Raw genomic sequence first — 22,089 nt, 5'->3', positions numbered from 1 at the left:
TCCCTTTGACCACAATTTATGGGCACAAGAGCTTACTGGCTTTCTTGGGAATGTCCTTTAAGAGATAAGTGCTTCTGCCTGAGACAAGCTCAGATGGACCCACCCAGGCAGTGACTCCTATAGTAAAAAAAAAAAAAAAAATGCCGGCCACTGGTGGCTCATACTTGTAATCTTAGCTATTCAGGAGGATGAGATCTGAGGATCGCGGTTCCAAGCCAGTCCAGGCAGGAAAGTCAGTGAGACTCTTATCTCCAATTAACTACCAGAAAGCTAGAAGTTGGGCTGTGGCTCAGATGGTAGAGTGCTCGCCTTGAGCTAAAGAGCTCAGGGACAGCACCCAAGCCCAGAGTTCAAGCCCCAGGACCGACAAAAAAAAATAAAGTGGGCTGGGAATGTGGCTTAGTGGTAGAGTGCTTGCTTTGCATGCATGAAGCCTGGGTTCAATTCCTCAGTATCACATAAACACAAAAAGCCAGAAGTGCCACTGTGGCTCAAGTGGTAGAGTGCTCAGAAGAAGCAAAAGAAGCTCAGAGACAGTGCCCAGGCCCAAAGTCAAAGCCCCAGGACTGGCAAAAAAAAAGAAAAAAGTAACAGGGAGTAGGGGCTCACTGCAATTGCTCAGGTTGCAGAAGACCACTAGTTGGGGACCCCAGAGATCCACCATAACTTACTGGTACCTTTTGCCCAATATTTTGATCTTAATCACAGTTCCTCACCTTTCCCCACATTAGCCTGTGTTTCAAATGCATATGACCGGCGCTGGGGGGACAAAAGGGAGGCTGGGGGCTGGGGTTCTCTAGGGGGTAAACTAAGTCTACTCCGGGATCCAGACTCTTCCGTACCTTCAGGTGAGAGTTCCAGACAGCTAAGAGGCAGAGGAGAATGGTCAGAGATCAGGCTACAGGGGGTAGTTCTGGGGATAAGGTTATAGTTCCCACCCCCAGCACAGGTCTGGGTCCTCCGAACTCCCTGAGCCTCAGTCTTCTGGCGGTCCCGGGCCAGTGCCACAGCAGCATCAAAAGAAAGACTGCCTCCATTCCTCCAAGCCCTGGAACTCCGAGCTCTTTCCCCAAGAGTTCCATCAAGCCGACCAGGTCTTGGACATGGGTTTGCAGGTGCCACGTGGATCTTACTACTCATTAGGCTGGGCATCTTGGCAAACTGTGGTTTAGGGGGCACTACAGGCACAGAGCGGACCTGTTGGACCTGAACCAAGGTAGAAGCCAGGCGCATGCCCACACCACCAGCTAAACTAAAGGGACAGGGAAACAGGTCACAGCACTGAGGAATGGGTTGTCCAGGCTCCATCTCCTCTGGCTGTAGGACTGCCTGTTCCATCTCAGAAGAATGTGCTTTGGTACTATCAACCTCCAAGTACTCTGTACCAGGCCCTTCAGAGAGGGCTTTCTCTCGTAAATTGTCACCTCCAGCCCTTAGATATGCTTCAGATCCATCCCCACTTTCTCTTTTCTGACTGACCTCCCCTTCTCTTTCAGCTGCTGCTTCTGGGCTTCTGCTGTCTTCACCATGTCCTTGGTCATTGCTTACCTTGTGGTTCCCACTCCCCTTTTGTCCTTGGATCTCATCCTTCCTGCCTCCCTCAGCCTCTTGCTTGTCAATAACTTCCCAACTCTCTTCAGCAACTAGATATTCCTGGACACCATACTCTTGATCCCTTCCAGCTTCCACTGGTACATCCTGTCCTTCTTGCTTGTCCTCTTCTCTCTCACTCCCCCTCTCCTTCTCCTTATCTGTATCCTGTTCTCTTCTTGGCTCCTCTATACCCTTAGCCTTCTCTATACTTCCAACCTCCTGATCTTTAGACTTCTCTTCTGTGACTTCTATCTCTTCCCTACTCCCTTCATTTAAACCAATCATCGTCTTTTGGCTTCCTCCAGCCTCCTCTCCTTCCTCATCAGCCCTTCCATCTTCCATCTCAGTCTCTGGAATTCCCTCAGTTTTTTCCCTGTTGTCCAGTCTGCTTCCAGGCTCAGCCTCCTTATCCTCCCCACCCTCCCAGAATGCCCATTCTTCTTCAGCTTGTCCTGAAGCTTGTCCTTCATAACCTGCTGCCTCTTCCTCCAGACTCCCTCTGCCCTTCCAGGTAGGAGGTTTGGGCTCCAGAAGGGGACTTAGGTCATCATAGGCACTCAAGAAAACTTCCTCTCCATTTTCCTCCTCTACATCAGGCCTTGGGCCCACAGAGTCCAAGGAACAGCAGCTGGGAGCTAGGACATATGGTGCATCATCCAGAGACAGGTCATCCAAGGGTGGCTCCACAGAGAACTCCTCCACCTGTGGATGCAGCATTGTGGTTCAGGACCAGGTAGCCCCACTACGTTCTGGATTCCACACCACCCTCAAACCCAGCATAGCAACTTCTTACCTGAGATGCAACTCCCAGGAGCTCCTCTAGGTAGCCCATCCCAGAGTCTTCCTCCCCAGGGGAGAAAGATGCTCCTGCTGCTCCTGACTCGGCCACCTTCCCATCCTCTGCCCCCACCCACTCAGGCTCTGAGATGCTCAAGTCCTCTAGGAAGGAGAAGGTATCTTGCACCTCCTGGGACAAGGAGTCCTCCAGGGCAGGAGTCATGTCCCCTGGGCCTGGGTCAGCCACAGGACCTGGGGCTGGTCTCGCCTCTGATTTCTCATCTGTTGAGAAAAAAGTAGTCCCAGGAATACAAAAGTCAAAGCCAGCAATTGTCTTCCTATGCAGATCTTCTTAGCATTGATATGATAATGGCCCAATGTTCTCAACATAGATACTCCACAGGGCTCATTTTCTCATACCAATATCCTTAACCACTGGCTTATCGCTACATATATTGAGTATTGGCCAAGAGCCAAACACTGTATTCTACATTTTCCAATGGATTTTCTTATTTTATCTACAAAATATATTGTATTGAGTATTGTCCTCATTTTATATACAGTGTAATTGAGGATTATAGAGATTAAGCAACTTGTCTAGAGATAGCCTGTTAATAGCTGCCACAGCCAAAATTTGAACCTAAGTCTAGTTAAGTCTATAGCCCATGTTGTTACCCTCTACCATATGTTTCCTCGGGACTTCTTGTCAGTAACACTTTGGGAACAGGAATCAGAGGGAAATATCAGGTCCTAGTTCCATTTCTTTCTACCTAAATTGATAGCAAATTACTTAACCTGTCTTAGGCTCCACTGCTGTAATATAAGTATTACAACAGTACCTATGCCATAAGATTATGAGAAAAGGGGCTGGAAAGTGGCTCAGTGGTAGAGCGCTTGCCTTGCATGCCTGAGGCCCTGGGTTCAATTCCTCAGCACCACATAAGCAAAAAGAAAAAAGCCAGAAGTGGGGCTGTGGCTCAAGTGGTAGAGCACTAGCCTTGAGCTGAAGAGCTGAGGGACAGTGCCCAGGCCCACAGTTCAGGCCCCACGACTGGACTCCCCCCCCCCAAAAACAAAACAAAACAAAAGATTATGAGAAAATATGTGCCCTTGGCACACAGTAAGCCTTCAGTAAATGGTAGCTGTGAGTATTAATGTTACAAAAATTATTATCGTCATCTATAAGATAGTTCCATACTGCCCTGAGTGAATCCCTGTTGTATACATCTGACACAGACCCCTATATTGGGGACATCAGTGAGATGAAGGCCGTTAAAGATCCTTCTGTCTGTGGCTTTCACACAACCTGATAATATTACTAGATTCAGCAACCCTAAGTCCAGGGAAGAAGCTGAATCCCGTATACCCTAATCTACCCTAAATCCTAAGGGCTGAAGCCTATGACTCTCCCAAGTGTTACCTCAGCATCAAAACTTCAGCCTAAAACTAGCTCCTTTTCTAGTTCTGGACAATTCCTGTGTTCTTACCTGGGGGGCCAGGACCAAGGCCAGGACCAGGGCCAGGACCAGAAGCAGGGTTTGGCCGGGGCTGTAGGGCAGGACACTCAAGGCCACGAGTGAGCCTGGCCAAGGAAACATTAGAGATGATGTTTGGAGGCACGCTGAGGATAGAGGTTATGTGTGATGGGAGGTTGATATTGTAAGGTTCTGAGATGTGGACACCAGCACAGCGCTCTGCACGGCTGCCGCCTCCAGCCTGGGTGGCTGATCGCCCAGCTTGGGGTGTGCCTGGCTCAGAGTTCTTGCCACCTAGCACTTCCACTGGTTCACCTTCAACTGCTTCCATAGAATCATTTTCCAAGCTCTTGGATAGCAATGGGTCAGATTGGGGACAACTGGAGTCTACCAGCCCCTCTGGCTCTGTGGAAGAGAGAAAGAAGGCCAGGTAGTCAATAGCCTCAGGTACAAGGGACCTAGATGCCTCCGGGAGCCTTCAGAGAATGCTTTCTGATTTCTTGGCCTCAGAGACGGAAGATACCATGCCTAACTTCTCTTAGCCACTACTCAAACCCTCCACCCAGCCAACAGGTATGCATACCTAGGGAACCCCCATTCCTGCCTGCAGATACAGTCAGTTGTTATCACTACCATATACATACACTCCACACAGCCTCCTCATATACACTTGTGAAGATTAAATATAAAAAAATAAAGCCGGGCGCTGGTGGCTCACACCTGTAATACTAGCTGCTCAGGAGGCTGAGATCTGAGGATTGCGGTTCAAAGCCAACATGGGCAGGAAAGCCTGTGAGACTCTTGTCTCCAATAAACCACTAGAAAACCGGAAGTGGCGCTATAGCTCAAGTGGTAGAGTGCTCACCTTGAGCTGAAGAGCTGAGGGACAGTGCCCCAGCCCAGAGTTCAAGCCCCACAACCGACTAAATAAATAAATAAACACTCACGAGCACACACATAAAATACACAATAGACCCATCGTTGCAAACTATTAATGTGGCTGACATATAACAGGTATTCTTTAAATATTTTTGAAATAACAACACACACACATGCAATAGTTATTGACACACACAGCCTATGCTATCGCTTTCACAGCACACATGTGAACACACCCACAGGAGTACACACTCACCATCACTGGCTCCAGTTACCGCACTCAATGAGTCCATGCTTTTGGCTGGCCGCAGAGTCCCTTTATTGGATTTGTCCTCTGTAAGATAGGGATGTGTGTAGATCCAGTGTCTTGCACCCCTTTGGCAGAATTCCCCCATGTCTCAAGACTTACCCCTGTCCTCAGCCCCTCGTGGAAGTTTACGCTTTGTCTCATGGCCAGAGCGACCCAAATTGAAGATAGATCTCCACTTTCTAACCTTCAAAGATCCCTTCCTCCTGCAAATGATAGAGAAATAATTGATAATGAGAGTCTGGTGGTCAGCACAGAAAAAGAAGACCCTTGAAGAGATCTTACTTGTGTTCTGCAATCTCAATGATAGTGTGGTATGGACGGATCTGTGGGGGCCCATCACCAGCCTGCAGAACACTAGGCAGGGAGTAGGGTAGAGACCTGGGCATGAGATCCTCAGGGCTACCTGACATTCGGGCCCCTGGAAGAGACTGCCATCCACTCTCTACTTCTCCATCACCTAGAAACAGAAAAGGAAATGAATAGCCAAGAATAGAGCCAAGAGAGGACATCAGGTACCAAACACTTCATCCTTTCTCCCCAACTACCAGGCACAGTAGTTGTTATACCTAGTATATATTCAGAAGTACATGGAGATAGTCTCTCATTGTCCAGTTCCTCAAGAGGTGTTCTCATGAACAAAGAGGATCAGCAGATCCCAAGACTTTGGCCTGGTGGGCTGGGTTATGATTCACAGGTCAAGCTATGCCCTGGGCTGACAGCAGAAGGGTTCTGCACTCAAGTCCTGGCTGCATTATTATCTATCCAAAGCCCCCTTTTTTGTCAGTTATGGGGCTTGAATTCAGAGCCTGTGTGCTGTCCCTGAGCTTTTTCACTCAAGGATAGTGCTCTGCCACATTGGGCCACAGCAGCACTTCTGGTTTTCTGGTGGTTAACTGGAGATAAGAGCCTCACGAACTTTCCTGCCCAGGGTGGCTTCCAACCTTTATCCTCAGATCCTAGCCTCTGATTACTTAGCCTAGGATTACAGACAGGCGTGAGCCACCAGCACTTGGCTTTCCAGAGCCCACCCTTTCTACATGATCATTACCAATATCTCTCTATGGGACTGTTTTCCCATTGAAAAACCAAACTAGTTAATCATTGAGGCTCTCTTTAACTCTGACATGATTCCCCAGAGTGATTTGTGGGTAGGAAGGATACTGACCAGAGAGGGCAGCACCTCCAAAGAGCTGGTCCACATGGGTGAGGACGAACTCGACGACAATGGACTGCACACGCACCTCCATGAAGGCTGCTGTCCCATTGAAGCCTGAAGCTTCTATGTCCTTAGACCTGTGAAGATATAGAGTTATTCTCCCCCCAAGTCCCATCACACTTTTCAGTCTAAACTATTCCTACAATATTTCCATTCTCCCCCTCTCGGGTCTTTAACTCTATCTCTATCTCTTAAGTCATAGGTGTGACGAGTTTCAAAGGCCATGTCCTGCTGGGCACTGTCAGTAATCTTAATTACTTAAGGGACTGAGCTCTGAGGATCCTGGCTCAAAACCAACCAAGGCAGAAAATCCCATGAGACTTTTATCTCCAGTTAGCCAGAAAAAAGCTACAAGTGTGACTCAAGTAGAAGAGTGCCAGCCTTCAGCCAAAAAAGCTAAGGGACAGGGCATAGGCCCTGAGTTCAAGCCCCAGCAGCAGTACAAAAAAGAAAAAACACTACTTCCTCTAGGAAGCCTTCTTAGACATATTCCTCAGGAATAATCTCTGCTTTATTTGCATACATCCTTACACTGTGATACTGGGCAGACTATGAGAGTAGTTTCACATCATAGCGCTTTGTTCAAGTGTGATACACAGTCAGGTTCTCCACTAGATTGTAAGACATTTATTTGCTCAACAAATATTTGGCAAGGACCTATCAGGTCTGATCCCTAAGCTCAGCTACAATGTAGGAAAACACAAAGGCTTTGTCCTCAGGGACTTATCTCAGAGAAGACTCGAATGTGTGATCCCCATCCCACTCAATGGGAATTCTGAACCTTCTTTACTCACTGAGTTTCACAAGACTCCTCTACACCCCTCTCCAGTGTCCCCACACAGCCACACCCATCTTGGTACATCTTGCTACAGTGAGATTAGGCTAATCTCTCCCTGCCCACTGCTCATGCACACACCCACCTCAGCAGGTTGGGGGCCCATACAATGGCCAAGTTGCGGGCATGCATGTTGGTCTGGGCACTGAATGAAGCCATGTACACCAAGTGTCGCATAAGGAATTCCAGAGTTCTGCAGAAAGAAGGGCACAATTGCACAGGAAACACCTGGGGCTAAGGTCAGGCTAAGACCTGGTGGCTCACAGGGGGACAAGCATGGCTCTAGTAGAGAGTGATTGGCCAGTAGGCTGGGATGAGATAGGGTTTCTGAAGTATAGGAAGAGCCCTGCTTACCTGTAGTTTGGAACAGGGAGTTCTCGAAGCACCTCCAGGATCTTGACTAAGCGTTCAGGCTCTAACTGCACTGCCACAGCCTCCTGATTGTAGACGGGTACAGACTCAGTAACAGGATTCACTCCACCCTCCCTATCCTCAGAACTCCAAACTAAACCCTTAGGAATAATCTTTGTTGTACTCTACACTGCCTCCACCTGGATCTTCAGGGCATAGTAAAGAGTGCTTGCCCAGTATACATGAAGCCCTGGGTTCAATTCCTCAGTACCACATAAACAAACAAACAAAAAAAAAGGCAGATGTGGCACTGTAGCTCAAGTGGCAGAGTGCTAGCCTTGAACTCAGAAAGGCTCGGGCACCGTGCCCAGGCCCTCAGTTCAAGCCCCAGGACTGGCAAAATAAAAAAGAAGAAAGAAAAAAACAAGCAAGCAAGAAAGAAAGGAAAGACAAGGTTTTGCTATGTTGCCCAGACCAGTTACAAACTCCTGGATTTGAACAATCTGTTTCAGCCTCCCAAGTAGCTGGAACCTATTTTTAAGGTGTTACTTATAGAAAAAGCAAAGGAAGGGGTGACATTGCCCAAAAAAGAAAAAAGAAAGAAGAAATGTGCTCATTACCTGACTTATAAAATGCTAATCCTTCTGTACAACACTTTAATAATAACAATAAAAAATTATATTTAAAAGAATAAGAGTACATTTTTTTGGTTAGTTGTGTGGCCTGAACTCAAGGCTAGTGCTCTACCACTTGAGCCACAGCACCACCTCCGGCTTTTTCTGCTTATGTGGTGCTGAGGAATCGAACCCACGGCCTCATGCATGCAAGCCAAGCACTCTACCACTCAGCCACCTTCCCAGCCCCTAAAAGTACAATTTTAAAGAAGCATTACTCACTTCAGGATACAATTTTTGTCCTGTGTTTTATCATGCAAAAGATGTCTGACATACAATTATAGTTAATGGGGAGGCACCCTAGAAAAACTAGCAATTGGGGCTGGGAAGGTGGCTCAGTGGTAGAGTGCTTGCCTTGCATGCATGAGGCCCTGAGTTCGATTCCTCAGCACCACATAAACAGAAAAAAAAAAAAAAAAACAGAAGTGGCACTGTGGCTCAAGTGGTAGAGTGCTAGCCTTGAGCTGAAGAGCTGAGGGACAGCGCCCAAGCCCAGAGTTCAAGCCCTACAACTGACAAAAGAAGAAAGGAAGGAAGGAAGGAAGGAAGGAAGGAAGGAAGGAAGGAAGGAAGGAAGGAAGGAAGGAAGGAAGGAAGGAGAGAGAGAGAAAGAAAAGAAAGAAAGAAAGAAAGGGCTGGGAAGATGGCTCAGTGGTAGAGCGCTTGCCTTGCGCCTGAGGCCCCTGGGTTCGATTCCTCAGCACCACATAAGCAAAAAGAAAAAAGCCGGAAGTGGTACTGTGGCTCAAGTGGTAGAGCGCTAGCCTTGAGCTGAAGAGCTGAGGGACAGCGCCCAGGCCCAGAGTTCAGGCCCCACAACCGGACCCAAAAAAGAAAGAAAGAGAGAGAGAGAGAGAGAGAAAGACTAGCAATTTTCAAAAAGCATAAGGAAGCAATTTCTTAAGTGTAAGGAAGCTCTGGTCTAGGTACTTTCCAAAGCTGTCCAGCTCTGACAATCTGGCCTTTCCCTCCCCAAGTCTTTCCAGCACACTGTATGCTGTCTGTAGGCCTGAGGAGTAGAACCCAGACAAGGCAGAATGAAGAAAGGAGGGGCAGGGTGGGAGTAGGGTCACAGAGTTTCAGAGGAGAAGGGATCTTTCCCTCAGTAATGCATTACTATAGCCCCACTTTTTTAGGATCCCTGGGATTACAACTGCCCCGTGACATGCCTGGGTGTCCAACAGGAGTGGCTGTCCCTGAGCCCCGACTTCCAGCCCTCTTTCTCAACTCACAGCAAATTTGTCATAGAGTCGGTAAGTGAGCAGGGGATCTGGTAGTTCTCTGAAATAGGCCTTGCACAAGGAGGAGACGCAATGAATGTCCTGGAGGAATACATCCCGCCGCAGGTCTGGCTTCCGCTCTGTCTCAAATTCCTGCCTGGGGAGGTGCAGAGTGGTCAGAAGTGGTAGGGGTCAGAGGAATTATGAGGAGCAGTGGGAGCTGTAAAGATGAACTTCAGACAGGGCTATTTATCAACATGTGTGAAACTGAAGTACATGCATGCATACATATACATACACACAAACATGTGCATACATATATACATATATGTATATGTGCTTAGATATGATAGCAAGAACACAAGCAAGAAAAAAATAGATAAATTGAACATCCAACTAACCTTGAACAAAAAAGCCAAGCAAGAATGTGAGACTCTGGGTTTAAGTCCTAGTACTGACATGAGTGTGTGAGCCCTCACATCTACACACACACACCACAGTGAAGACACGCACAGAATGAGAGAAAATATTTACCAATCATATGTTTGATTAGGGTCTATTATTCAGGACATAGAATTTTTCTTGTAACTTAACATTAAAAATAAATACAAAAAACAAAACCAAAAAGAAACACCAGGCTGGGTATAAACCTATAAACCCAGCAGTTTGGAAGCCAAGATTGAAGACTTGTGGGTTTGAGACCAGCCTGGGCTATATAATGAGACTCTGTCCCAAAAATTCAAAAACAATTTTTTATCCAGTGGGTAAAGGATTAAATGGGCATTTGTCAAAAGGAGAAATACAAATAGGCTTATTAGCCCAGGAAAAGATATTCCACATCATTAGTTCCTAGGAAGACAAAAGTATAAATCACAATGAAATACAGGCTCATTAGCTACTAGAGAATACAAGTACAAATCACAATGAGGTCTCAGTTCACACCCACAAGGATGGCTATAAATCAAAAAAATACAGTAACAACCATTGGCAGGGATGTGGAGAAACTGGAAATTTTCTGTCAGCTGACTCAGACATAAATGACACACAGCTGTTATCGAAAACAGTTTGGCAGTTACTTAGAAAGTTCAGCAAGAAGTTACCACGTGATCCAGCTTTTCTACTCAGTGGTATATACTCCAAAGAACTGAAAATAAATGTTCACAAAAACTTGTGCATGTTTATTGAGGAATTATTCATAATAGCTAAGTAGTGGAAACAACCCAAGTAGCCATCAACTAATGAATGTGTAAATACAATGTGATGTAGTTATACAATGGGATAGTATTCGGCCAGAGAAAAATGAAATGAGGGCTGGGAGCATGGCTCAAGTAGTAGCGCATCTGCCTAGAAAGTGTGAGTCAGTTCGAACCCTAGTATCTCGAAAGGAAGGAAGAAAGGGAGGGAAGGAAGGAAACAGGGAGGAGGGAAACAGAAAGGGATTGAAGGAGGGAGGGGAAGGAGGTATGAGGGAGAGAAGGAAATGCTGATACTTGTTACATCTTAGGACTGGGGTGTTGCTCAAGTGCTAGAGCACCTGCCTAGCAAGCTTGAGGTTCAGTCCAATCTGTAGACTGCAAAAACAACAACAAAAAACTCAACAAACATGAACCTTTAGAAAACCTTCTAAGTGAAGAGCTAGATATACAAATACACATATTGTATCATGTCTATGAAATCTTGAAAATAGACAAGTCCATAGAAACCAGAAGTTGAATTAGTTGTTTCCCAGGACTAGAAGGGAAATGAATGGAAAGTTTCTGTTAATGGGTTCAGGGTTTCTTTTGGAGATACTGAAATATTTTGGAATTTGATAGTGGTGATTATACAATATATATTTAAAAATCCACTGACTTGTACTTTTTCTTTCTCCAGTACTGAGGTTTGAACTCAAGACCTTGCATTTGCCAGGCAGTTGCCCCAATCTTTTTTTTGCCTTAGGTATTTATTTTTATTTTTTGGGGTCCAGTCGTGGGGTCTGAACTCTGGGCCTGGGTGCTGTCCCTCAGCTCTTCGGCTCAAGACTAGCGCTCTACCACTTGAGCCACAGCACCACTTCCGGCTTTTTGCTTTTTGCTTATGTGGTGCTGAGGAATTGAACCTAGGGCCTCATGCATGCAAGGCAAGCGCTCTACCACTGAGCCACCTTCCCAGCCCTGCCTTAGGTATTTTTTGAAAAGTGTCTCCATTTTGTTCCTTGATCCTCCTTCTTAAGCTTTCTTTTTTTCTTTTTTCTTTTCTTTTCTTTTTTTTTTCTGTTGTTGTCGGTCATGGGACTTGAACTCTGATCTTGGGCGCTGTCCCTGTGTTCTTCAGCTCAAGGCGAGTGCTCCACTGCTTGAGCCACAGTACCACTTCCGGTTTTCTAGTGGTTTATTGGAGATAAGATTCTCACAGACTTTCCTGTATGGGCTGGCTTGGAACCTCGATCCTCAGATCTCAGCCTCCTGAGTAGCTAGGATTATAGACGTGAGCCACCGGCGCCCAGCCTTAGGCTTATTATGTTGCTGAAATTGTAGGCATGCATGGCAATGCTCAGTCTTTATTGACTGAGATGGGTGTCTTACAAACAAACTTTTGCTCAAGCTGGCTTCAAACCATTATCTTCCCAATCTCAAATAAATAGGATTACAGGAATAAGCTACTATGTCTGGCTTGACTTGTCATTTTTTTCTTAGTTTTTGTTTGTTTGTTGTTATGTGCTGGTACTGGGGCTGGAGCTCAGGACCCAGATGCCATCTCTGTTTATTCCCTCAAAGCTAGTACTCTACAACTAGAACCACAGCTCCACTTCCAGCTTTGGGGGGGGGGGGGGGGTATGGGGAGTAGTTAATTGAAGATACAAATCTTAGGGACTTTCCTGCCTGGGCTAACTTTGAACCATAATCCTCAGATATTGGTTTCCTGAGTAGCTAGGACTATATGTATAAGCTGACGTTACCCAGCTGTTTTGTTTAGTTTATTTTGTTTGTTGGAGGTATTGATTTTGACTCAGGCCTTGAACTTACACAGTTTGCTTGCTCAGCTGGCATTCTACCACTTGAACCATGCCCCCAATCCTGCTTTTTACTGATTATTTTGTCAATGGAGTCATAAACATATCTGTCCAGGCTAGTTTTGAACCTTGATCCTCCAGATCTCAGCCTCCTGAGTAACAAGGATTACAGGATGTGACGTACAGGCTCCTAGCTTGACTTTATATTTTTAAATTTAATTTAATTAAGTTTTTTTTTTTTTTGCCAGTCATAGCACTCTACAACTTGAGCTACAACCTCACTTCTGGCTTTTTGTGGCTAATTGGAGATAAGAGTTTCTCAGAGTTTTCTGCTCTGGCTGGTTTCGAACAGCACTCCTCAGATCTAAGCCTTCTGAGTACCTAGGATGATGAGCATGAGCCATCAGTGCCTGGCTTTGACTTACATATTTTTAAATGATGAGCTTTAGGGCTAGATCAAGTGGTAGAATTCTTACCTAGCAAGTGCAAGGCCCTGAGTTCAAACCCTACTATCATCAAATAAATGGTGATTATGTGTATATGGGAGTGGTTTATGTGGTTCTCCGTGTTGGAGGAGTAGGGCCAGTGATCTCTCCCTTGCCTGAGGAGACATTAGCACCCCTCCTTACCCCTCCCTAGAACAATACCTAGCATCTCTGCTTCCTTCTCCCCCTTCTCCTCCCTCTTATCTGTTCTCCCCAGCATCTCTTACCATGGCTCTCTGGCTCCCTGATCTCCATGCCACAGAGCTTTCCACTCTGACTCACCGGAGCTTCTGGATGTTAGAGGAGACCCCTGAGAGGCGGTATATCCCATCCACTACTCCATATTCCTCCACAAACTCTGCACAGCTCCTTAGAACCTGAGGCACTGAGAACAGACACAGGCAGAAAAAAAGGAAATCAGCAAGTTTGAGAGGCTAGACACTATATAGGGTCTGAGGAATAGAAGGACCATGGAAGGGAGTTCAGGGAAATTGAGGGTGAAGCTTATGGAATAAAGCTTGTCAGCAAGGTCATCAACTCCAACCTGTCAATCTCTGCAGAGCATCTCTTACCCCTTGGTCCTAGAGCATGGGCATAAACCCCTGCAGTGCTTCTTTACATTGCCCATTCCTTCCTTACTAGCTGCTACTCCAGAATTTTAAAGGGGACAGCAATCTGAGGAGGCAAAGTCAAGGACTGGTCCTCAAAGTACATTCATGGAACTAAGACTCTACATAAGATGAAAGAAAGCCGGGCGCTGGTGGCTCACGCCTGTAATCCTAGCTACTCAAGAGGCTGAGATCTGAGGATCGTGGTTCAAAGCCAGCCTGGGCAGTAGAGACCGTGAGACTCCTATCTCCAATAAACCACCAGAAAACCGGAAGTGGCGCTGTAGCTCAAGTGGTAGAGCGCTCACCTTGAGCTGAAGAGCTGAGGGACAGAGCCCAGGCCCAGAGTTCAGGCCCCACGACCGAAGGAAAAAAAAAAAAAAAGATGAAAGAATATTAGTTTTCCCAAATAAAATGGACCAGGCTGAAGGGAATTATTTTGAGGCATCTCCCCCATTATATAAGAAAGCTTGTGGCTATTTATTCTAAAATAGGAAAGTACAAGACATAGTGGCCAACCTTCAAATGGATCAATTCAGAGGAGAAACACGTGTGTGTCCAGCCCTGAGCTAACTGCTTTAAGCATGTGCTATTATTTCGTTTTGTAAATTAAATCTTCTAGTTTCCATTTTACAGAAAAAACTAAGACTCAAGGAAGAAAGAGCTGAGACATTCATGCCTATAATCTTAGCTACTTGGGAGGCTGATATCTAGAGATCACAGTTCAAAGCCAGTCAGGGCAAGAAAGTCCTTGAGATGCTTGTCTCCAAATAACCACAAAAAGAAAGCTGGAAGTGGAGTTGTGGCTCAAGTGGCAGAGCATTAGCCTTGAGCACAAAAACCTCAGGAACAGTGCTCAGATCTTGAGTTAAAGCCCCAGGACCAGCACCAAAAAAGAGGAGGGGCTGGGAATGTGGCTTAGTGTTAGGCTGCTTGCCTAGCATGCATGAAGCCCTGGGTTTGATTCCTCAGTACCACATAAACAGAAAAAGCCAGAAGTGGTGCTGTGGCTCAAGTGGTAGAGTGCTAGCTTTAATCAAAAGAAGTTCAGGGACACTACCCAAGCCCTGAGTTCAAGCCTCACGACTGGCAGAGAGAGAGAGAGAGACAGAGACAGAGAGACAGACAGAGGGACAGAGAAAGACGGAGAGAGACAAGAGACAGAGAGACAGGAGAGACAGAGACAGACAGAGAGACAGAGACAGAGAGGAAAAGGAGGGGTAAGGAAGGGGGAGGGGGAGGAATTATGCTCAGCAATACACAGCTAGAGCCAGGATTCAAATCCAAGAGAGAGAAAAAAATCGCCAGGCTCCAATGGCTCACGCCTGTAATCCTAGCTACTCATGAGGCTGCGATCTGAGGATCGAGATTCAAAGCCAGCCAGGCCAGGAAACTGTGAGACTCTTATCTCCAATAAACCACTAGAAAACCGGAAGTGGCGCTGAGGCTCAAGTGGTAGAGGGCTCACCTTGAGTTGAAGAGCTGAGGGACAGCACCCAAGTCTAGAGTTCTAGCCCTACAACCAACAAAAAAAGAAAAAGAAAAGAGAGAGAGAGAAAAATCTGTTCTCTCTCCTGACCCTTCCTGTAAGTTCCTTAAGACAAGATCAAAATGTGCTTCATCTTTGTGTTCCTCATTTCTGACATAATGTCAGATATGATAGAGATTCCAAAACCATATGTGGAATCACAGCTCCTAAAGGCCACGTAGTTATCTTTCTGAATCACTTCCTGCTTTAAATATTTTCTTACACAATACACACCTAGCCCCACCCTACCCAAATATGCATTGCTTCCTTTGCAGATAATGAATAAAACAGAAACTCTTAAGCCAAGCCCGGGTGACCCACGTCTGTAATTCTAGTTACTTAAGAGGCTGAGATCCCAGTTCAAAACTAGCCCAGGCAAGAAAGTCCATGAGATGCTCATCTCCAATCAACTCCCCAAAAATGTAAAGTGGAGGTGTGGCTCAAGTAGTAGAGTGCCAGCCTTGAGCAGAAAAGCTAAGGGATAGTGCTCAGGTTCTGAGTTTAAGCCCAAGTTCTAGCAAAAAATAAACAAACCCTCCTTATATATCAGTCTGATATATAAGAACTAGGTCTAGCTGCCATGCAATTCTCAGTAAATTCATTAATAAGTCCTACACTCCAACCTTCTGCTAGTCCATGAGCAAGCCTTGGTACCATCAGCTAATACTGTCAGTCAGATATGTTTTGTCCCTCAAACAACTGTATTTGATTGGAGATGTGGTTCAAGTGATAGTTTATCAATAGTGAGCAAGCAAGCCAAGCAAGAACTCAGGGCCTTGAGTTCAAACTCTGGTACTGGCAGTGGTGATGGGGGAGAGGGGAGAAGATGGACAGATGGACATAATTTCATTTCTGTTTTGTTTTGTTTTTGAGAGTCTTGCTATATAGCACAAGTTGTCCTAGAACTAAATATATAGGTCAACCTGGTTTACCTCTTACCTTACCTCCCAAGTGATGGGATTACAGCTATGCTTTATCAAGCCCAGCAACGTTAGCTCTTAGGAGTAGATTAAATCTGTGTGAGGGGGAGAGAGTGAGAGAAGGGGTGACACTGTCCAAAAAGAAGTGTCCTCATCACCTGGCTCATGTAACTGCAACCCCTCTGTATACCACCTTTATAATAACAATAAGAAGTTTCAGAAGAGGGTGGAAATGAGGCTCAGTGGTAGAGTGCTCGCCTAGCATGCATGAACCTGGGTTCGATTCTTCAGTACCACATACACAAAAAAACCCAGAAGTGGTTCTGTGGCTCAAGTGGTAGAGTCCTAGCCTTGAGCAAAAGAAGCTTAGGGACAGCCCTGAATTCAAGCCCCAGAACTGGAAAAAAAAATTTTTTCGAAAGAAATTTTTAACAATACATAAAATCTTGTGGTACTGAATGGCTGTGAGAAGCAAGGCTATACCTGGCTTCTTCTGTACACAGTCATTTCCCTTTCCAGATTTCTAATGTGATTTTGCCAGGAGGCCCTTGCAAAGACGCTAGAACTGTGCTATTTGGACCTTCCATCCACCAGAACTGTGAGCCAAATAAACTTCTTTACATTGTAAATTATTCAGTCCAGGTATTTTGCTATAGATGGACTAAGAGGCAGACATCTGTAGCTCATGCTTATAATCCTATCTGCTCAGGAGACTAAGGTCTGAGAATCTGGGTTTGAAGCCAGCTGGCCAGTAAAGTCTGTGAGACTCTTATTTCCAGTTAATCACCAAAAAACCAAATAGAGCTATTGTTCAAGTGGTAGAGGGCTAGTCAAGCAAACAAAAGCTTAGAGACAGCAGCACCCTGCCCCTGATTTCAAGACCCAGGATTGGCACCCAAATAAATAAATAAAATAAAATAAAAATGGACTAAGACACTTGTTATTCTCTTGTGTGAAAATGCCCTGCCCTCTGACTCTACCTGGTAGACTCCTATACATTCCTCAAAAGACATCTCAAACATCACCTCCTCATTGGGCACAGTAGTACATGCCTATCGTCCTAGCAACTTTGTAGGCTGAGTAATAGATTCCTTTGAGCCCAGGAATTTAGGACTTGGTAGGACAACATAATGAGACAAAACATCAAACAACACAAAATATCTCAAAGAAAACAAAACATCATCTTTAATTCTGAGTCCTTTGCTTATATCTGTAGTACAGTTCCCACAGTCCTTTAGTCTGTTTTATAGCACTTAATATATACTTTGTTCTAATTAGTTTCTTTAGTACCTACACCTCTTGACAATTGGTAGCACCCTCTCAGCAATTAGCACAGAGATGAAATAGACCAGGTACTCAATAAATGTTTGTTAAAAGATTTAGTGAATTAAGCCAGTTGCTTGTGGCTCACGCCTGTAATCCTAGCTACTTAGTTTGCTAAGACCTGGAGGGTAGAGGTTTGAAGCCAGTCCAGGCAGAAAAGTCTATAAGATTCTATCTCCAAAATAACCAGAAAAAAAAAAAAAAGCCAGGTTAGGAGGTGTGGATCAAATTGTAGAGTGCCAGCTGAGTGAGCAAGCAAAGAAGCTGTATAAGAGGAGAAAAATAAATTTAAAAATCCTGGTGCTGTAATCCTAGCTACTCAGGACGCTAAAATCTGAGGATTATGGTTCTAGCAGGAAATTCTGTGAGATTCTTATCTCCAATTAATCACAGAAAAAGCTGGAAGTAGGGCTGAGGATCAAGTGGCAGAGCACTAGCCTTGAGCAAAAAATGCTTAGGGACAGCACCCAGGCTCAGAGTTCAAGCCCCAGGACCAGAAAAAAAAAAAAGACAATGAATTCATTGATCAGTTCTTATGAACCACTGACATCCTTGGAAATTTGGTAAAGAATATTGCCTAGTACAAAGTATTTTAGTTCCTATTAACTGGGACTCACCAGAGAAATCCCTCTCATGTGTCAGTATCAAAAAAAAGCTGTTTAGGGGCTGGGAAAATGGCTCAGTGGTAGAGCACTGCCTTGCATGCATGAGGCCCTGGGTTCGATTCCTCAGCACCACATAAGCAAAAAGAAAAAAGCCAGAAGTGGTGCTGTGGCTCAAGTGGTAGAGTGCTAACCTTGAGCTGAAGAGCTGAGGGTCAGCATTCAGGCCCCAGAGTTCAGGCCCCACGACTGGACCCAAAAAATTTTAAAAAAAAGCTGTTTATTCCATATCACATTTTTTTTTCTTATAGGGCTTATTAATCTTGCATTACTATATTTACCTTTCAAATCTCTACAAAGTTCAGAGCCCATCTCTCGGGACTACAAAGAAGAACCACCTGAGATTCTTTGTCACGAGTAACAACCAAACCAGATATTCCCTTGTCAATTGATTTTGAACCTCCAGAATAATTTTTTTTTCTTTTTGGGTTTGAACTCAAGGCCTCATGCTTGCTGGCTTGCTTGCTTAACTCTATTACTTGAGCCATGCCTCCAGCTCAGTTTTTTTTCTCAGTCCTGGGGCTTACACGCCAGGCCTAGGTGCTGTCCTTGAGCTATTTTTTTTATTTTAATTTTATTGTCAAGATGATGTACGGAGGAGTTACAGTTACATAAGTAGTGAGTACATTTTTTTTTTTTTGGTTCCAGTCATGGGGGCTGAACTCTGGGCCTGGGCGCTGTCCCTCAGCTCTTCAGCTCAAGGCTAGCGCTCTACCACTTGAGCCACAGTGCCACTTCCAGCTTTTTTCTTTTTGCTTATGTGGTGCTGAGGAATCGAACTCAGGGCCTCATGCATGCAAGGCAAGCGCTCTACCACTGAGCCACCTTCCCAGCCCCCATTTTTGGGGGGAATTTGTTACTCCCTCCCTCATTTTTCTCCCACTTTCCTGGAGCTCTTTCCATTCAAGGCTATCACTTTGAACTTCAGTGCCACTTCTGGTTTTCTGTAGTTAATTGGAGATAAGACTCTCACAGACTAGGCTGGGAATGTGGCTTAGTGGTAGAGTGCTTGCCTAGTATGCATGGGTTCAATTTCTCAGTACCACATAAACACAAAAAGTCAGAAGTGGTGCTTGGTTCAAGTGGGAGAATGCTAGCCTTGAGCAAAAGCAGCTCAGGGACAGTGCTCAGGCCCTGAGTTCAAGCCCTAGGACTGGCAAAAAAAAAAAAAAAAAAAAGCTGGGCACCAGTGGCTCACACCTGTAACCCTAGCTACTCAGGAGGCTGAGAGATATGAGGATCGCAGCAGGCAGTTTAAAGCCAGGCCAGGCAAGGATGTTCGTGAGACTCTTACCTCCAATAAACACTAGAAAACCGGAAGTGGTGCTATGACTAAGTGGTAGAGCACTTGCCTTGAGCTGAAGAGCTGAGGGACAGCATCCAGGGCCAGAGTTCAAGCCCCAGGACCGACAAAAATAAAGAGTCTTACAGACTTTCCTGCCTAAGCTGGCTTTGAACCATGATCCTCAGATCACAGCCTTCTGAATAGCTTGGATTATGGGTGTGAGCTCAGCTCAGCTTTTTAATGGTTATTTTGGAGATAGAGTCTCACGGACTTTGAACCAGAATCCTCCAGGTCTCAGCCTCCTGAGAGGATAGCTAGCATTACAGGTGTGAGTCACAAACACCCAGCTGAGAATTGATTTACAGTGAACATGCAGACCTTAAGGAGTCAACCATAAAAGGAAGTGAATCAGGAGATTGGGGGGGGGGGGGGGAGGGGAGATGAAAATAGTCAGCAAAATTGAAGAGTTAGGAAGATAGAGATCAGAGAGATGAGGTCAGAGATATGTTAGAGATGGAGTTGGAGTGAAGGAGTCAACAAAAGGAAGACACCAAGGATTTGGGAGTGGTAGCAAGGTGGAGAATCTAAAGATTAGGGACCTTATGAATCTGAAACCGAAACAAGGTATCAGATATAGATTAAGAAAATGAAAAACTCAATGCCTATAGTGCTTAGGAAAGAAAAAAATTCATTTTGGGGCAAAGAGCTTGTAGAGAAGGCTAAGATGGAGCAAGGTTATGAGGAGGGGGGAAGTCAAGATGATCGGGGAATATCAATGCATCAGAAAGAGATCTCTCTGATCTAGGCTTCCATTTTCTTGCTGGATCTTGGGCTAAAGAGATAAGTCATTACCAACCTCCATCTATCCTTCCACTTCCCACCTCCCCATATCAGGAAAGGGCTGGAGAAGGGGGAATACCTACCACTGCAACTCTGGTACCCCAAATCTATCTCTCCATCCTTGAATTCAGATGAAGTTCTAGTGTGGGGTAGAAGGTGCTTCTCATCTGCTCTGGAGTTCACCTGGGATCATGATCCAGCAATTACATGCTTATCCCTTCTGAAGAACATGCCCTTTACCTGCTACGAATGGAGATGGAGGCCAGATGGGTCATAGGAGTAGGGTCTGGACTGTCTGTGGGTCCCTGTGTTTCCAAGATAGCATTGGGGATGGGAACTACAGGAAAGGACAGTGCCAGGATGAGTAGGCTGAACTGAGAATTTGTGGAGAGCTAAGAGAACATCATCCATGGTTAAATCATGAAGTCCTTGGCCAAGAAGCACCATGGAGAGAGGAATCGTTGTAAAGAAGCCCTTTGAGACAGTTGTGCCAAATCCACTTGGCCCAATGAGAAGCAGAAGGTGCAGAGAAACCATCTCAGCTGCTTAACACTATTCTTTGGGGCCTAGGCCTTTCCTTCACAGAGGCCAGTGAAGATGGGAGCCTCCTGGGGGGTGGGAGGGGGGAGAAAAGGGGAAGGAGGTATCTGAGGATGCTAGGGCGGGGCTAAGAGCAGGAAGTGAGCTGGGAACCACCATTACCCTCCCTCTACTGCAAGCACCACAACCAGAACAGAAAGGGGACAAAGAGGAAATGACAGATTGGGTGGGGAGGGTTTGGTGGGGGTATAATTATGCCTTTCTCTGTAGGGAGCTTAATATGCCAAAACCAAACTGGGCTGGATAGCCAAGATATCCAAGTTCAACTTCAAATCAAGAAATGGTTTTGAGTGACAGTTGATGGCAGACACTGGTAAAGCCCAGTGTTGTACCTGGTTCTGCAGGCTTCCAAGCCCACTCCAAGGGAGCTGAGGGAACTACACAGTCCTCATATCCATTCTCCTTTGCAACTTCTACTCCCCTCCACTTCAAACCCAACCTAAAGCCAGCTCTCTCTATCACCAGATCTTCCCCCATTTTAGCAAGCTTCTCTCCTTGCCCTTCACCTTGAATCTCTATCTCCTTAGCAGAGAGACTGAATGCCATCCCCACCCCACAGTCTCTGGGCCAGACTGCAGAAGGGGCCAGGTCTTTGGTCCTGAGTGCTCTTCTCCAGCTAGGATGCCTCCTTCATCCCCTAAACTCCATCTTTAGACCTTCTAAGGACCCTCTGTCTCCTTCATTCATATCCAGGACCATCTACTGTCCCTTCAGCCACTCCTCCTTTGACCTTAGTACTTCTGCCCTCTCCCATCCCCAGTCACTAGCCCTTCTTCTAAGTACCTCTCCTAAGTTTCCAAACTCTCCACCCACTCCCCTCATGGATCACATTCTTATTCCCTCAGCCACCTATCCCCCCAAAAGTTATAAAAGGTAGCCACTCTGTCTTTCTCTGGGATACATTTCCTGTCTTGTTGCTCATGGGTACCAGCTTGGGCCACTGCCCCTTCCCCAGAAACACCCAGAAGTTGCTTTTGCCCACCAGACCAGATCAGACTGGAGAAGCATGGTGCCCACCTACCCACCACAGCTCCGAGTTGACCTCCTTACCATCCTGGCCCGAGTGCTGCAGGTGCTCCTGCAGGTCACACCCAAATACCCGTTCCTTGTTACTGCCCTTCTTCTTGCCTTTCTGCCGAGACTTCATGGCTGGAACCCCAGAATTCTGGCCCAGCTGCCTCTGTCTCCCAAGACCTTTGCCCTATTAGGCCCCCATGGGATCCCAGCCAGATGACTGTGGGGGCTTGGCCTGGCCCCAGTGGGAGGGAAGGGCTCCACACTGGAGGTTGAGGGTGGCCTGGGCAACCAACAGCAAGTCCAGCCTCTGGGGCCCCAGCCACACGGAAGTTGCTGTAAAGAGGAAGCTGTGAGGACCCTGGCATGAAGCTGTGTCTCGTGGCCTGGCCAGGCACTCGCCCTTCTTCTCGCCTCGTTCAACTCCCAGGAGGCAGGAAGCTGTGCAGCTCCTCAAACCCACTTCCTGTTAGAGCATCTTAAAAACCACAGGGCCTGGGGT

General features: G+C 46.1%; 1 protein-coding gene across 2 annotated transcripts; it reads right to left on the bottom strand.

Moving 5' to 3' along the window:
* Positions 1–571: 571 nt before the first annotated feature.
* On the bottom strand, positions 572–21,995 carry Arhgap30 (Rho GTPase activating protein 30). 2 transcript variants are annotated; one of them, XM_042682230.1, is made up of 12 exons: positions 21,624–21,995; positions 13,090–13,192; positions 9,343–9,487; positions 7,440–7,522; positions 7,171–7,278; positions 6,200–6,327; positions 5,317–5,491; positions 5,134–5,237; positions 4,981–5,058; positions 3,858–4,250; positions 2,387–2,652; positions 572–2,295 (listed from the first exon to the last, which is right to left on the bottom strand). In XM_042682230.1, the coding sequence occupies exons 1-12, from the start codon at positions 21,718–21,720 to the stop codon at positions 703–705; spliced, it is 3,273 nt and encodes a 1,090-aa protein (XP_042538164.1). In that variant the 5' UTR covers positions 21,721–21,995; the 3' UTR covers positions 572–702. The 2 variants fall into 2 exon arrangements, with proteins under 2 accessions (XP_042538164.1, XP_042538166.1); XM_042682232.1 differs by having other exon boundaries at positions 13,035–13,192; positions 21,624–21,713.
* Positions 21,996–22,089: the final 94 nt, after the last annotated feature.

The sequence above is a fragment of the Dipodomys spectabilis genome, unplaced genomic scaffold (assembly GCF_019054845.1).
Source record: "Dipodomys spectabilis isolate Male_0828 unplaced genomic scaffold, ASM1905484v1 ptg000069l, whole genome shotgun sequence".
Taxonomy (NCBI): domain Eukaryota; kingdom Metazoa; phylum Chordata; class Mammalia; order Rodentia; family Heteromyidae; genus Dipodomys; species Dipodomys spectabilis.
Note: the sequence above shows the minus strand (reverse complement) of the source record. Positions and strands in the feature narration are given on the sequence as shown.